At 48.6% G+C, this 16,612-nt stretch overlaps 1 protein-coding gene across 1 annotated transcript in view; it reads left to right on the top strand.

Moving 5' to 3' along the window:
* DNAH5 (dynein axonemal heavy chain 5) overlaps nt 1-16,612 on the top strand; it is a 227,512-nt gene that overhangs the window by 195,354 nt on the left and 15,546 nt on the right. Inside the window, exons 71-75 of the mRNA XM_048507883.1 lie at nt 306-551; nt 7,856-8,075; nt 9,822-10,027; nt 12,061-12,264; nt 16,396-16,611. Of these exons, the coding sequence (XP_048363840.1) occupies nt 306-551; nt 7,856-8,075; nt 9,822-10,027; nt 12,061-12,264; nt 16,396-16,611 (1,092 nt within the window). The remainder of the gene's footprint in view (nt 1-305; nt 552-7,855; nt 8,076-9,821; nt 10,028-12,060; nt 12,265-16,395; nt 16,612) is intronic.

Genomic DNA, 16,612 nt, shown 5'->3' with positions numbered 1-16,612 from the left:
GGAGAGATGACTGTGCCAAACCTTTGCCAGAAACCTCCTTTCCTGATGATAGGAACCTTGGCCATTATAAGTGGTTCAAATTGGACACCTCTGGGTACACAAACTGCTCCGTTATTTGCATAGAGGGAAGTAGGTGTACTTTAGCTACTGGGCACTTGCTATTACCTTTTCCTTTCTGATATTTGCTATTTAGGAAACTTGCACTGGGAAGCTTTCCTGAGAACATCAGATCTTCCCATAATGACATGATTCATGTTAATAAACGTAAACATTGAACTGTACTGCTCTTTTCATTTTTCCACCAGGCTAGGAAATACATTCAGGATACAATGGAGGAAAAATATGCTGAAGGAGTCATCTTAGACCTGGAGAAGACCTGGATGGAATCTGATCCCTGCACACCTCTCATCTGCTTTCTTTCCATGGGTTCTGATCCCACTGATTCTATTATTGCTTTGGGGAAGAGGCTGAAGATTGAGACTCGTTATGTTTCCATGGGTCAAGGCCAAGAGATCCATGCACGTAAACTTCTGCAGCAGACTATGGCTCATGTAAGACTCATCCTGAATTGTGTCAGTGCTGATCAGTTTTTGTCTTGCTCAGGAAAGGGACACTTACCCAAATGTGTCATACTAATTGAGCATAGCAAAATCATGCAAATGAAAAACTGGTTGACTCTGTCAGGTTTCTGTCCCTCCCTTTCTCAGAAAAGTTCTGGTTTCCTCCTTCCCCTATTTTATCCTCAAGACAACTTCGTAGGATAGGTGACAGCTGGCAGTGAGTGACTGGATCAAGACCAATCAATCATTCTTTACAGCAGAGTGATACCATGTTTCCCAGTTCCTAGCTCAACACTGAAGGCCGGCACCATACTAAAGTTGGATCATGAGATTACAAAGATCAAATGGCTACCCCTAATATATAGTAAACTAGGACATGTTGCATCACATGTTTTGCCTCTCCAACAAATGGCAACCAAGAGAGGGCACAGTAAACATGTCTAAGACAAGTGTTGTAATGAATCGTCTTTGGTGCTAATTAATGCCAGGTCCATCAACAATAAGACCGCAGTGCTCCAAGATTTTCTCGGAGCCCAACAGGTGGACCTGGCATGTGTCACCGACCTGGTGCGCTGAAGGTGACTGGCCGCCTTGGGCTTTGGTGGGTCACTCGGTTTCAGCGGCGGCTTCACCAATCTCGAACACAGGGCCGGGCGTGTAGCATTGTTCATCCGCGGAATCTATATTCCCTTTAGGGCAGCCTTCGGCCCCGAGGTCACCGTGGCATAGAGTGTCGGCTCGGGAGTGGTTGGCCCCGGAGAGGTTGGCCGCTCTTCCTAGTGTACCGGCCTAGCTTAATCGAAGCTGGCCTGCCACAGCTGCTGGAGGTGGTGTCGGATCACGCTATGTTCCTGCTGCTTATTGTCTTGGGGACTTCAACGCCATGTCGATGCCGCCTCGCTACGTACAGCTGCCGCGATCTAGTGTCATCCATGGCGACGCTAGGCCTCCTTCTTGATAAATTTGGCCCCACCCATGAGGCTTTGACGGTCTCGGTCGGGATAAATTTGGTCGTGATCCTCTACTGAAAGAGTGCCATGGTTCGACCATTATGCCCCGAAGGTCCGTTCTGCCGCGATCAACCCTCGCCTTCCAGGCGACGGGCTAATTTTATCACCACTCGCGGAGACTTATATGGATCCACTTGGTTTCCTGAATGCCTATGGACCCTGAACCCGCCGCACACCGATGAGCAGGTGGAGGACTGAACTCCCGCCTCCCGATGCCATCGATGCTGTTGTTCCCCGGCGCTTCTATTTGCCAAGATGCATTCGGTATACAGAGAGCTGCCGCATGAAGCGGGAACTTAGACGCCTATTAGAGTTTGTGCGTGGAGGAAAAACTCACGACGAAGCTGCGCCGAACAATTCCTATATAGGACGCTTATGAAAGCTCTGATGAGGTGGCGACGAAGGAAGTGAAGAGGGCCTTCTTCCTCCTCCCTCGCGATCCGCCAGCTCTACTGTTAATACCCAGAGCCGCGATAATTCGGTTATTGACCTCCTTATCGGAGAGATCTTCAAATTCCCAATTGGTATCAGCTGTGAGGCATTTATGAGCTTTTTTTATGATAAGATTGCGGGCAGCCCGGCCATGACCTTTCGCCCACATTAGCTACAATTAGTGAACTGGAGACTCCTTACCGCCTTCGGTCCTTTGTTTGGCCCAGTTCTCCTTGCTCTCTGAAAGCCGCTGTCGACAGAGCCTTAGCTGCTGTTAGACCTACTACTTGTCCTTCCTCTGATCCGCGTCTGCCCTGGTTTGTGAAAACCTGCCGGGCGGAGCTACGCACCCCATCTGTTGAGTATAATCAATGGTTCCCTTTGAGCAAGGAACCTTCCCGGATGGGTTGAAGGAGTGGCAGTGGTCCGCTTCCACTCTTAAAAAAGACCATCGTTAGATCCGAAAGATCTGGCTAATTACCGCCTGCCTCAATCTTCGCTTCTGGGGAAGGTAATTGTTATGGTGCTGAGCAGCTTCGCCAGTTTTCTGGATGACGACGCTTTTGACCCTTCCAGTCCGCTTCCGCGGTTGGGCATGGACGGAGACTCTCGCCGCCACGCCAGATACACTCAGATTCAGCTTGACCGAGAAAGGATCGGGCGCTGCTGGTGTTGTTAGATCTCACCGCAGCTTGATGTGGTCGACCACTCACCTTTTGACCCACCGCCTGGTTGCCTCTGGAGTGCCAGGCAATTGTCCTTCAATGGATTGTCTCGCTTTCTCCGCCGGAGTCAGCAAGTGAGGTAAGCGGGATCAAGCCTCCCCGAAGTGCCCGCCTAATGCACCCCAGGGGCACTCCTTACTATCCCCCGCTGCTATTTAATATCTATATGCACCCCTTGCTCAGCTGGTACGGAGTTTCGGGCTGGTATGTCATCAGTATGCAGATGACACTCAGCTCGCTCTGTTGATGGAGGTGAGCAGCCGCCTCTGTGGCTCTACAGCACTGTTTGGAGGCGTTGCTGGCTGGTTATGCAGAGCAGGTTGAAACTGAATCCATCGAAGACGGAGATCCTCTGGCTTGGCCGCGGGGAGAGTTCTTCCAGCCGCTGGTGTGGGAGGGGCCACTTCGCACTGACCCTCCGGCCTGGGTCCACCTGGATTCGCCTCTGTCAATGCAGAGCCAGGTGGCCCATACAACCTCGGCTGCTTCTTCCATTCTCGCCAGTCTCGCGGCTGGCGCCCTTCCTCTCCTGCCGATCTAGCCACTGTGATACACGCAGTTCGTCATCTCCAGATTGGACTATTGTAACTCGGCTTCTAATGCTGGCCTTGATCCGAGATTAAAACTGGTCCAGCATGCAGCGGCACGCCTGCTTGCAGGTAGTGCCACCTGGCTACATTCAACTCTATACTCGTGCTGCACTGGCTCCCGGTGGAATCTCGGATCATCTTCAAGGTGCTGGTATTGACCAAGGCCTCTATGCTGCCTGGGACCATCGTGATCTTCTCGGTGAACCGCGATCACCCCATACGCCCCTGCCGCCTCCGGACGGGTGGAGTCAATCTACTGCGGTGGGTCCTCCTGGCCCTCGATGATAATGCTGGTTTTCCACACGGGCCAGAGCCTTCACTGCCTCTGGCCCTCGCCTGGTGGAACGCCTCCAGCGTCCGGGTCTCAAGGGATCTTGGCGAAGTCTCGAGGGCCTGTAAGATCTGAGCTGTTCACTGGCCTTTGGAGGACTCCAGCCGCTGATGGTGCTCTCGCCTCTGGCCCGCCCTGATACTCTTGGGTCGGCCCCGACATCTGGGCCAGCTGTCATCTCAGACTCGCCCATTCCTCCTTTGCGAGGAAATTTTAGGTTAGAATGCTGGACTCTCTTTGGGGAGGTGACCTAAATTCACTATAGTGATTAGTGAACTCATCTATTTTGGTTACAGTAGCTTATCATATTATTAGGAATGCTATGGTTGTCGCTTAAATGTTTTAATTTAATTATTTACATTGTTTTCCTTTCATTGTACACCGCCCAGACTTCTAGATAAGGTATAAAAGTTTAAAAATAAATAATAAACAATAAAAATCGCCTTTGGTGCTAATTAAACGCTAAACTATCATCATTATGACCGCGAGTGCTCCAAGATTTTCTCTCGAGCCCAACAGGTGGACCTTGCATGTGTCACCGGCATCAAAAGCGCTGAAGCAGACTGACCGTCTTGGGCTTTACGCAGGTCAGCTCGGTTTCAGCGGCGGCTTCACCAACTTCAACACACAGGGTCAGCGTGTAGCATTGTTCATCCGCGGAATCTATATTCCCTTTAGGGCAGCTCCCCGCCCCGAGGTCACCGTGGCATAGAGTGTCGTCACCCGGAGTGGTTGGCCCCGGAGAGGTTAATGCTCTTCTCTAGTGTACCGTCGCCTAGCTTAACCGGAAGCTGGCCCGCCACAGCTGCTGGAGGTAGTGTCGGATCATGCCATGGTTCTAAGGCTTATTGTCTTGGGGACTTCTTAACGCCCATGTCGATGCCGCCTCGCTTCATACAGCGGCTATGGACTAAAATCATCCATGGCGCCACGCTTTGTGGCCTCCTTCCTGATAATTCTGGCCCCACCTACGAGGCTGGGCAATACACCGCTGGATTTGGTCTTCGGTCGGGATAAAATTTGGTCAGATCCTCTACTGAAAGAGTGCCATGGTCTGACCATTATGCCCCTGAAGGTCCTGACTTGTGCCGCGATCAACCCTCAGTTTCCAGGCGACGGGCTAATTTTATCGCCGCCTGCGGAGACTTATATGGATCCACTTTGGTTTCCTGAATGCTCTATGGACCTCTGAACCCGCTTCGCACACTGGATGAGCAGGTGGAGGACTGGAACTCCTGCCTCCCGATGCTATCGATGCTGTTGTTCCCCTGCTTTCTATTCTTCGCGATGACGCCATTCGTGGTATGCCAGAGGAGCTGCTCGCATGAAGCGGGAACTTAGACGCCTATTAGAGTTTGTGCGAAAGGGAGGGCAAACTCTCACTCTAATGAAGCTGCTACTTAACAATTCCTATATAGGACGCTTTATGAAAGCTTTGATGAGGTGGCTTACTTAAGGAAGTGAAGAGGGCCTTCTTTCTCCTCCTCCTCGCGATCCTCGGCCAGCTCGCTGTCCAGCACAATTGTTTCAAGATAATTCGGTCATTGACCTCCTTTATCGTGGAGAGATCTTCAAATTCCCAATTGAGTATCAGCTGTGAGGCATTTATGAGCTTTTTTTGCGATAAGATTGCGGGCAGCCCGGCCATGACCTTTCACCACATTAGTTGCTAATTAGTGAACTGGAGACTCCCTTGCCGCCTTCGGTCACCTTGTTTGGCCCAGTTCTCCTTGCTCTCTGAAGTCAGCTGGGTCGACAGAGCCTTAGCTGCCATTAGACCTACTACTTGTCCTTCCTCTGATCCGCGTCCGGCCCTAGTTTGTGAAAACCTGTCGGGCGGAGCTACGCACCCCATCTGTTGAGTATAATCAATGGTTCCCTTTGAGCAAGGAACCTTCCCGGATGGGTTGAAGGAGTGGCAGTGGTCCGCTTCCACTCTTAAAAAAGACCATCGTTAGATCCGGAAAGTGGATCTGCCTAATTACCACTCGCCTCGAATCTTTCGCTTCTGGGGAAGGCAATTGAAAGAGTGGTGTTTGAGCAGCTTCGCCAGTTTTCTGGATGACGATCGGCTTTTGACCCCTTCCAGTCCAAGCTTCCGCGGTTGGGCATGGACGGAGACCGTTCTCGCCGCCGCCACAGATACACCTCGCGATTCAGCTTGACCGTGAGATGGATCGGGCGCTGCTGGTGTTGTTAGATCTCACCGCGAGCGCTTGATGTGCTCTAATCACTCTAATCTTTTGACCCACCGCCTGGCTGCCCTCCTGGAGTGCCAGGCAATTGTCCTTCAATGGATTGTCTCTCGCTTTCTCCGGGCCGGAGTCAGCAAGTGAGGTAAGCTGGGATCAAGCCTCCCCGAAGTTCGCCACGCGGTGTGTACCCTAGGGGCACTCCTTACTATCCCCCGCTTTCGCTATTTAATATCTATATGCACCCCTCTTGCTCAGTTGGTGGTAATGTGGAGTTTTCGGGGCTGGTATGTCATCAGTATGCAGATGACACTCAGCCTGTTCTGTTGATGGAGGTGGGAGCAGCCGCCGCCTCTGTGGCTCTACAGCACTGTTTGGAGGCTGCTGCTGGTTGGCCATGCAGAGCAGGCTGGAGACCGAATCCATCGGGAAGACGGAGATCCCTCTGGCTTGGCCGCGGGGAGAGTTCTTCCTGCCGCTGCAGTGTGGGAGGTGGCCACTTGGCACTCCTGGACCCTCCTCGCAGAGCGTAGCCTCGGGGTCCACCTGGACTCGCCTCTGTCAATGGAGACCCCAGGGTGGCCCATACAACCTCGGCTGCTTCTTCCATCTTCGCCAGGCCCGGGCGGCTGGCGCCTCTTCCTCTCCTGCCGACCTAGCCACTGTGATACACTCTAAACGGTCATCTCCAGATTGGACTATTGTAACTCGGCTTCTAACGCTGGCCTTCCCTCATGCTTTGATCCGAGATTAAAACTGGTCCAGCATGCAGCTGCACGCCTGCTTGCAGGTAGTGCCACTCCTGGCTAAGCATATTCAACTCTATACTCGTGCCAGCTGCACTGGCTCCCCGTGGAATCTCGGATCAGCCTCAAGGCGCCGGTATGGACTCAAGGCCTCTATGCTGCCTTGGGACCATCGAGATCTTCTCGGTGAGACCGCGATCACCCCATACGCCCCTGGGCGCTGCCTTCTCCGGACGGGTGGAGGCCACCTACTGCGGTGGGTCCTCCTGGCTCCCTCGATGATACTGCTGGTTTTCCACATCGGGCCAGAGCCTTCACTGGCTCTGGCTCTCGCCTGGTGGTCTTCCTCCAGTTGCTGTCCGGGTCTCTGCAAGGGACCTTGGCGAAGTTCGCGAGGGCTCTGTAAGACGGGAGCTGTTCCGCCGGGCCTTTCGAGGGACTCCAGCAGCTGATGGTGCCCTCGCCACTGGCCCGCCCTCCTGATACTCTTGGCTCGGCCCTGACATCTGGGCTGGGGCTACCGGTCTCAGGACTCGGGCCATCTCTCCCTTTGAAGGGAGGGAATTTTAGGTTAGAATGCTTGACTCTCTTTGGGGAGGTGACCGAAATTCACTATAGTAGATTAGTGAACTTTACCTATTTTGGTTACAGTAGTTTATCATATTATTAGGAATGTTTTATGGTTGTCGCTGCTTTTAAATGTTTTAATTTAATTATTTACATTGTTTTCCCTCTGCTGTACACCGCCCAGAGCCCTCTGGGGATGGGGCGGTATAAAAGCTTAAAAAATAAATAATAAATAATAAAATTAGATATTACAGGAGATGGAAGAGGAAGAGATGCTAGATTATTGTGTTCAAAAACACAGGCTGTCCAATAGTAGCGTAAGGTTGGATCCATGTACAGAACCTACTATCATCAGTGATAACACAGCAACAGAGATGTAATTTGTGAAACCAGTTGTCTGTGGTTGGTTGGGAAAGCTTTAATGATATTCGGAAACAGCAGGATGACAGTCTGCTGTTTGTTCTGATCAGAAGTGATGTATGTTTGCTTTACGTGCATCATAATTAGTTGACAGCTAAATTTAATACTGATCTTAATGTACAAGATGCTTATTGAAGTAATAGCTTGTTTTAGCACTCAAAAACTCCTTCCAGCTTTTGTGGAAGTATCCATCAGCGTAATGTTTTCTGTTTGGAGTTCTTACTGTATTTGGAGAGGAGAAAATGTGAGGAGTCTCATCCAAGGTCTTCCCCCCCCCCTTAGGGTGGATGGGCCCTTCTGCAGAACTGCCACCTCGGTCTTGACTTTATGGATGAATTGATGGACACCGTTGTGGAAACTGAGAACGTTCATGAAGCTTTTCGCTTGTGGATGACTACAGAAGTTCACAAACACTTTCCCATTACACTTCTCCAAATGTCTATTAAATTCACCAGTGAGCCTCCTCAAGGACTCAAAGCTGGCCTCAAAAGGACCTATGGAGGTGAGGGTCCTTTCCTCCTGAAAAAATTCCAATTTGCAATCAAGTGCATTAGCCTAGTTAATCTCAGTGGGGTTCTCAGGAGCTCACCAATAGACTTTAAAATATATGTGAGCAAAAGTCACTGTTTTCTTTCCTTCATAACGAGAATATTTGAGTTACTGGTCCACTGTTGTAGCCTCCCAACAGGAGATTTTCCATCAACTTTCCCTTGGGTTTGTAGAAATGACTTTTAGACCTAACTTTTTAAAAAGGACTTGCACAAAGTTCAGTTGGAAATTACTATAAGGTCATCTGATCTGATAGCCTTGGGTAGACAAAATTTATAGGAGGGAGTGGGGGTTACATAGGTAAATGGATTTAATGTAAGTAGTAAAAAGGGTATATCTTTCATCAAATCCATTTGACAGGTGTCAATCATACTTTTCATCAAGCTGTCAATCATTTCATTTCAATAACAACTAAACGATTTGGGGCAATTCCACTACTTGTGGATTGGCGCAAAATAAAATAAAATAAATAATATAAATTGTAGTTTGGCAGGCACAAAAGAAAACAATATTAATAATATAATAATATAAATAAAATAATGTAAATTGTAGGTTGGCATGCTGATTTGGGCTGTGCCCATTGAGGGTGCCTGGTGTTTGAATGTGCCTCTGTTTTGTGGATTACCACAAAACCCTGAGTTGTAAATAAAATAATATAAACATTGACAGCTATCAAAATGGATTTGATGAAAGGTACACCCTTTATACCACTAATGCAGGTGGTGTAATCTGCTTTGGAAGTGTGAGATGTGGTGGTGGTGGGAAGTGCCTTCAAGTCACAACTTACATATGGTGACCCTGTAGGGTTTTTAAGGCAAGAGACGTTTGAAGGTGTTTCCCCATTGCCTGTCTCAATGAGGGATGAAAGAGTTCTGCGAGAACTATCACAGACCTAGAGTCACCCAGCAGGCTTCTTAAAGGAGTTAAAATAAATAAAAATTATAGCTGGTCCTTCTAAGTGAATGTGACAAGATCTATGAAACCAATGGTGTCCAAAATTTGGCCCTGTGGTGGTGGACCTCTGCCACAACAGCCTCCATCGGCATGGAGAGGGATATTCTTGGGGCATTCCCAAGGTTGGAGATGGCTTCGGTTGGCTCCTAAAGGACTTTCTGCCTGGAATGCCCCCTACACCAACAGCCAACTTATGCCCCCCTATGCCAACAGACATGTGGGATAAGTGTTTCCAATGGGATTTTTCAGATGACCAGTTTTTTTAAAAAAAAATGCCTCCCACAACAACTTAAACTCAATGGGAGGCGGTGCAGGAGTGCTACCATCTCAGTCCCCAGCCACTGCTTTACCACCCGTCCCTTTGGATTGGGCTGCCCAAAATCTTGTTTATAGCTTCCCTGATGGGAGACTCCTAACTTGCTGTTTTCTGTGTTCTCTCTGCCCTCCCCGCAACAATGATATTACTCCAGTCCCTGAGCTGTGCAGGATGCCATTATTTTAACATCTTGGATTTTATAAAGAAAAATGCTTGATGTGTTGGGGAGAAATTAATGTTAATCAGTACTGTGGTTATTTGGAAATTATATTGGTACCATTTATTGCTGAGTGAAAGCAGGGAAGGGCAGTTTAAAAGAGCACCAATATCTGTGGTCAGTGGCTTTTTCATGAGGCTTCTTAGGAAGCTATGAAATGATCATTTATGGTGGCAGCTGTCAGTCCTGTATTTTTCATTTTTCATTCACAGGTGTGAACCAGGACCTCTTGGATGTCAGCAACATGGCCCAGTGGAAGCCGATGCTCTATGCTGTAGCTTTCCTGCATTCCACAGTTCAGGAAAGAAGAAAATTTGGGCCTCTGGGATGGAATATTCCTTATGAGTTCAACCAAGCTGATTTCAATGCCACAGTGCAGTTTGTTCAAAACCATCTGGATGACATGGACATCAAAAAGGTATTTTGGTGACACTGGTCTGAAAAGAACCATCTGGAAGCATGCGAATGCCATGAACTCGATGGCCCAGGCTAGCCCAGTCTGGTCAAACCTTAGAAGCTAAGCAGGGTCAGCCTGGTTAGTATTTGGATGGGAGACCACCAAGGAAATCCAGGGCTGCTATGCAGAAGCAAGCAATAGCAAACCAGCCCAGTTCATCCCCACCCTTAAAAATCCTGTGGGGTCAGTATAAGTTGGCTGCAGTTTAATGACATTTTAGTGCCACCAGCATGTCCATATTTGAAATAGTGTTACATTTGGACAAGATATATTCCTGGGGCTTTGCATATAATTGTGAAGACCTCAAGGGAGTGTCAGAACCTCCTTTAACCAGGTTACATATTGTCAAACAAAGCAGTTAATGAACAATGATTTCCTTTTATTGGCATGGTATGATAAAGTCTCAGTACAGTGGCGAGACGCTCTCTTGCTGGTCCCCCCCAGCAGAGACATATGTATTTTAAGGTAACCAGCATGCCCATCCCCGCACCCAACATACAATTCCACAGCTGCACTACGGACCACGTATGTGGTCTTCACTAGTTAGCGGAAGAGCGATAAGCAGTCAGGAAGCAGCAAAAGAATACTTTCACACAGACCAGAGTTCCCATCCCCCAGTACTCAAGCCACCCCGACATTGAGCTCCCTTGGCCAGGGTATAAGGGCAGAAGGTGCCAGAGAAACCCTGAGATAATCAAGACTTTAAAGAAGCTTTGAGATGCTTTAAAGAAGGTGCTGTAGTGGCCCACCTTTCTCTTTCAGCCGGGATATTTATAGACCACAAGAACCTCTGAGGGAAGGTTAATCCTCTCCTCCCCTTCTTTGGCCCTTGAAGTAGTTCTAGCTGAGCCATTTGAGGGGCGGGACTGATTTCTCCAAAGGCTGGACACGATTTCCAAAATCTCTCTCTACCTTAGCTTAGACAGATAGCTGCCTTTCCTGTCTAGTCTGTGTTTCCAATATAATGAGGAGCTTGTATTTCTTTTTAAAGCAGCAAGCCTCAGTGCTTAGTCCTGAAGGGGCCAGATGGTGTAATTCCACTGTGCAGAGACCTGGTTTTCGGTCTCCTTTCAGGGATGGAACAACAAACAGCTCTTGAAGTGCCCTCTATGTGGCTACCTGAAAATCAGTTCCTTCAGGATTGAACTCAGATTGTGAGCAGAGCTTGGACTGCAGTACTGCAGCTGACCACTCTGTGCCCCACGGGTTCTTCAATGGCGAGTCCAGAAGCCTGGGGAATTGTTCACAGGCTGTTCATGCTGGCTGACCTGATTGTGTTCCTCAGGACCTGTCAGATTTGAGGGCGCCTGCAGCCCTCTTCTCTGCATATCAGATCCCATTGAGTGTTCTTGCTTTTGGCTTGTAACACTTTTTGCAACACAAGCAGCCCATTTTATTTCCAGGAGGCTTCTCACCACAATAAGGTGATATCATATTTTTTTTCTGAATGCAATTAACTAAAATCCCATCAGGTTTGGTGTTTTGGGTAGGATGGGAAGCTCAGCTTTCCCCCCGGGCCTGCTTTCTCTATTCTATTCCACAGGATCTCAAGGGAACATTGGGATGCCTCCCTCTTTTGCCCCATGTTGGTTCTCTAAATAAAACAAAAATTAGGGCTTCATTATCATGGAATTGAACCTGTGTCATGGCTACAACATTTAAGGCACAAGTGTGACTTCACATGACCCAATACTTTCTCCTCCCATTAAACAACCCCCACCCCCACCCCAGATCGTCAGGGAGAAGAGCTGTAGTCTACTTTTTATGGACAGGGTTTCTTTTTCCCTTTGAGAGAACATTCCATTCCATGAGGCTCCGTTCACAGTCTGGTGTGGTGCAGCACAGCAGAAGTGAGGATGAGGCCACACACAGTATGATGCCCCCCGACTGGTAGGTGCCACGCCCAAATTCTTGGCTACCTACAGAGCAGCATGTTGATGAGCAGATGCCTTTGGGCCCGATGCGACAATCTGCTCTTTGAACTCTTGTTTCAGGGGGTGTCTTGGAGTACAGTTCGCTACATGATAGGAGAGATCCAGTATGGTGGGAGAGTCACGGATGACTATGACAAAAGGCTGCTGAACACTTTTGCAAAGGTCTGGTTCAGTGAAAACATGTTCAGCCCCGACTTCTCCTTCTACAAAGGCTACAGCATCCCCAAGTGCACTGCGGTGGATCACTATCTCCAGTACATTCAGGTCTGTAAAATGAGTCAGAAGGAGAGGTGAGAAGGAGTTTTCAGCACAATCCTATGACATTACTCCAGCCTAAGCCCATGGAAGCGAATGGGCTTAGACTGGAGTAACTCTCCTTAGGACTGCATTGCTAGCAGCTGTGGGTCAGACACCAGCCTCTCTGCTGGGTAAGGTCCATGCTTGAAGGCCTTGTTTCTTTTTGGGGGGTTGGGTGAAAAGTGCTGCCAGTGAGCTGAGGTGGCCTTTGGAACCTTCCATTCATATTTTATTGTTGTTTGCCTGAAGCTTAGCTGGCACATTGTGGACATGAAATAATTTTTCATACGCAAGGGGCCCTACAACATGAGAGAGAGCTTGGAACTTTCTTCAGTGTCTCCACTAAGTGCAGTGTGGCTTTTGAGTCCTAATTTAGCAGCTCAGCCAGCACGTGACAGGGTTGCCAGCCAGAAGTGTAGCTGGGGGAAATGGCGCCCGGGGCAAAATGGCACTCCTGCGCCCCTCACGGCCCATGGTAGCTACGTCCCCTGCACCTCACTTACCTGAGCCAGCAGCGGTCACGGTAGGTGGGGCCGAGGGGCACCCTGCGGCAGCCCTGCTAGCTGAAGGAGCAATCGGCTGGGGAAGGGGGAGGGGGAGGGGTGCGAGGGTGATTTTGCACCCCTGTCCCACATGGCGGCGTCCCTTCCTCCCCCATGCCAACTTGGGAACCGAGCTAAGATTTAGCACCCCCCACATGACAGGATGGCGTGTGCCCGGGGACATGTCACCCCGCGTGCCCCCGTTGCCAGCAGCAGGTTGGGAAATCCCTGGAGATGCTGAAGAGCCCCCTCTCCAAAGCAGCCGTTTGCTTCAGGCAGCCTCCTCTCTCTCTCTGTTGTCTGGATAGGAGCCGTAATTCCAGGAGATTTCCAGGCAACCCAGAGAGGATAGATCCGTCAGTTTGTAAGAATACCCCAGAAGTTTTATTAATCTGAAATACATTATGTAATACCATTTTCGTTGTGATGGGGAGCCACATTACTCTGTCTAACAGGAGAGAAGAGCAAGGATCCCGTAGCACCTTCAAGACTAACAAAATGTCTGACAGGGCATGAGCGTCAGTGAGTCACAGCTTACTCTTTCAGAAACAGCTAGAATGTAAGTCCATGGGGAAGAGTGAATTCAGACACCTAAAGACAATAGCATGTCAGTGTCAATAGCAGGTAAATGACAACAGCGGAAGTGATTGCGTTAGGTGTGATAGACAAAGGGGTGGTAGGCATGGAGAAATCAGCACTGGTAATGAGACAGGAACCCTCGGTCTCTGTATGGTCCAGGAGAATGAATTGCCCTGAGCTCCATTATTAGTTGGAATTCACCAGTCTCTCTTTCTAATGACCCTTTGAAATCCCTTTGTAAGAGAACTGCTATTCTTAAGTCAATAATCGAATGTCCTGGAAGGTGAAAGCATTCCCCCTCCCCCCTGGTTTTTCCACTTTCATAGTGAGCGGTCTCATAGGCCCTGTCTCAGAGCAACACCTCTTGTACACAGACTCTCAGAGACTTCAGGAATACTGTGCAAACTTCTTCTCCCAAACTGTTTTTTTAAAACCTCCTCAAGACTTTTTATTTCTGCTGTGCAGAAAGGACCTCTATATGTTTTTATAATGTTGATGCAGGTACACAAACACAGGACTTTTGCGAAGATAAAATGGAGAATGTTTTAAAACATTTTGAGTTCCCAGTCGGGAGAACAGTAATGTATAAATGAAGTAAATATAGAACTCCCCTCCTCTTTTTCACTGCCCTTTCAGACAGTGACATAGGTATAGATTTTTTATGGGGTGGGTTTGGGGGGTGGGGCCATGCCCACCCCCACCCCTGGGGCATGGCCACGCCTCCTCAAGCCCCGCCCCTGGCCTCAGTGCTTATAAAAGCAACTCTGAGGCCAGGGACAGCAGACTCCCCTGCCCTGCCCTGCCAGCCCCCTCCACACTGGCTGGGCTTCCAGCTGGGAGCCAGCAGTCCCTTCTGCCCTCCCCTCTGGGCAGAGGTGTAGCTAGGGAAAATGGAGTCCAGTGCAAAATCTGAGTTTTGCGCCCTCCCCCATGACTAGTCACTGCGATGCTGGAATCCACACCCAAACAGCATCACTTTCAATGATGTTTAAACTAGGAAGCCCAGATTCTCCTTTTAAATCCACCTTAAAGGGAGAATCTGGGGTCCCCAGTTTAAACAACATTAAAAGTGATGCTGTTTTGGGGTGAATTATCCCCCACCCTGAAACAGCATCACTTTCAATGTTTAAACTGGTGACCTCAGATTCTCCCTGTAAATCCATGCCTAAAGGGGTGGATTTAAAAGGAGAATCTGGAGAAATTTGGGGGTTGCCTGCTGTCAGGGGTGTAATTGTTAAGCTAGTAGCACCAAACTTTCAGGTTATCTTTAGGAGACACTCCTGATGATACCACCCAGGTTTGGTGAAGTTTGGTTCAGGGGATTCAAAGTTATGGACTCCCAAAGGTGTAGCCCCCATCTTCTATTATCTCCCATTGGAAACAATGGGGGATGAGGGCACCCCCTCTGGGAGTCCATAACTTTGGAACCTCCTGAGCCAAACCTCACCAAACCTGGGTGGTGTCATCAGGAGAGACTCTAAAAAAACTCTATGCCAATAAAGGCTTGCTATGCGACTCTCAAACAATCCATGAAATTTTGGTGCTTCTAGCCTAAAAACTGCGCCCCTTGCAGGCCAAAAACTGAAAAAACACTAAAAATACAAAAAACACAAATGGGAGGTGGAGCTTCGGACATGTAATGGAGGATTGAACCCAGGAACCCCCCCCCCCCTTTACCTACATCATTGCTTTGAGAGACATGAGGCAAAAACACACGTTTGTTACACTATTTGTATATAATATACAGTTCAGACTCCACTGGTACTGAGTGAAAGTCTGGCCATTTGAGTTGTTCTTTTATCCTCCAAGGTGTGTTTTCCCTTACTTTTCCCTGAACTCTTTCATGTTAAAACCTTTATCTAGGCCTTGGCAGGATTTATTAATACCTTAATTTCACTTTCTGAGGAAACTGTTAAAAAATCTAAAGGGAAGGCTGCTTATTTATGCAGCTGTCAACGTGTGTCATGCTTCAGCTTCTTGATGTGGCAGGGCTCCTTCTCTGACCATTTATGCACTTGCGTTCTACCTTGCAGCCATCTTACTTTTCCTTCGCTGTAGACTTTCCTTTATGCATTGTTTTTTGCCCTTTCCAAAGCCACTGTAGGGCAGAGCAGAGAATCTGCACTGTTTCCAAATGCTGACAAAATGCAACTTTTCAAAGCAGAACAGCTAACCAGGAAGCATAATTCTTTATTCAGGTTGTGTTGCTCCTTCCTGCTTTTCCCAGCTCATCCAACAGCAGTTTTTCCTGATCTTCTGGCCACCATTCCCAAAGAATCAAAAGGACTTTGTTTGGATGGATGTGTGTGTGTGTTTAAATGTTGCAGGTCTAATGCTGGAGCAAAGGATCAGTCTATTAAGCTATCAGACATCAGGGAAAAACTGGAGGGGGGGGGGCAGCCTTCCTAAATGGATTCTTCTGGTCACTATTTCTGAATGATCAGAAGGGTTTGGTTTTTTGGGGGTTTTTAAAAAAAAACATTACAGGTCTAACATTGGAGCAAAGGACCAGTCTATTGAACTATCTGACGCCAGGGAGTTTGCAGGAAAACAAGGCATGTAGGATTTAATCTTTTGCCTCTGTTGGACTGGCAGGAACATTTTAGATTTGAAGAAAGGAGCTCTGCTAGGGTGGCATATTTATTGTGCATAGCTGTATATATTAGCACACTCTGCTCCCTTATTATCTGTGAGATTTAGTTTGGACCTACTTGGTTGAGGTCTTGGTTTCAGTTTACAGTTCTCTGTCAGCTAATGCAGATGTTTATAAGAAGGTTTATATTGCCTTCCTTGCAAATAAAAGGTGTCTTGGACCAGCTTGTCTCCCTGAATGGAACATGAGAACCAGCGCCCCAGTGGGGCCTCCAGCTTAGTTTCTTGTGTAAACAGAAAACTGCAGAAAAACGCCATTGTGAACCAAACAGCCTAGAGGCAAGCAGTGAATGCACAAAAGCCCTCTGTCTTTTTGCCTTGCCAGTGCTTGCCTGCTTATGATACACCAGAAGTGTTTGGGCTGCATCCCAACGCAGACATCACTTACCAGAGCAAACTTGCCAAGGACGTGCTGGACGCTATTCTCAGCATCCAGCCCAAAGACAGCTCCAGTGGAGGTGGAGAGACCAGAGAGGCCGTGGTTGGAAGGCTGGCTGATGATATGCTGGAGAAACTTCCTGCAGACTATGTCCCCTTCGAGG

This window comes from Sphaerodactylus townsendi, linkage group LG09 (genome assembly GCF_021028975.2).
Source record: "Sphaerodactylus townsendi isolate TG3544 linkage group LG09, MPM_Stown_v2.3, whole genome shotgun sequence".
Taxonomy (NCBI): Eukaryota; Metazoa; Chordata; class Lepidosauria; order Squamata; family Sphaerodactylidae; genus Sphaerodactylus; species Sphaerodactylus townsendi.
This window is presented reverse-complemented; position numbering and strand designations above follow the sequence as displayed.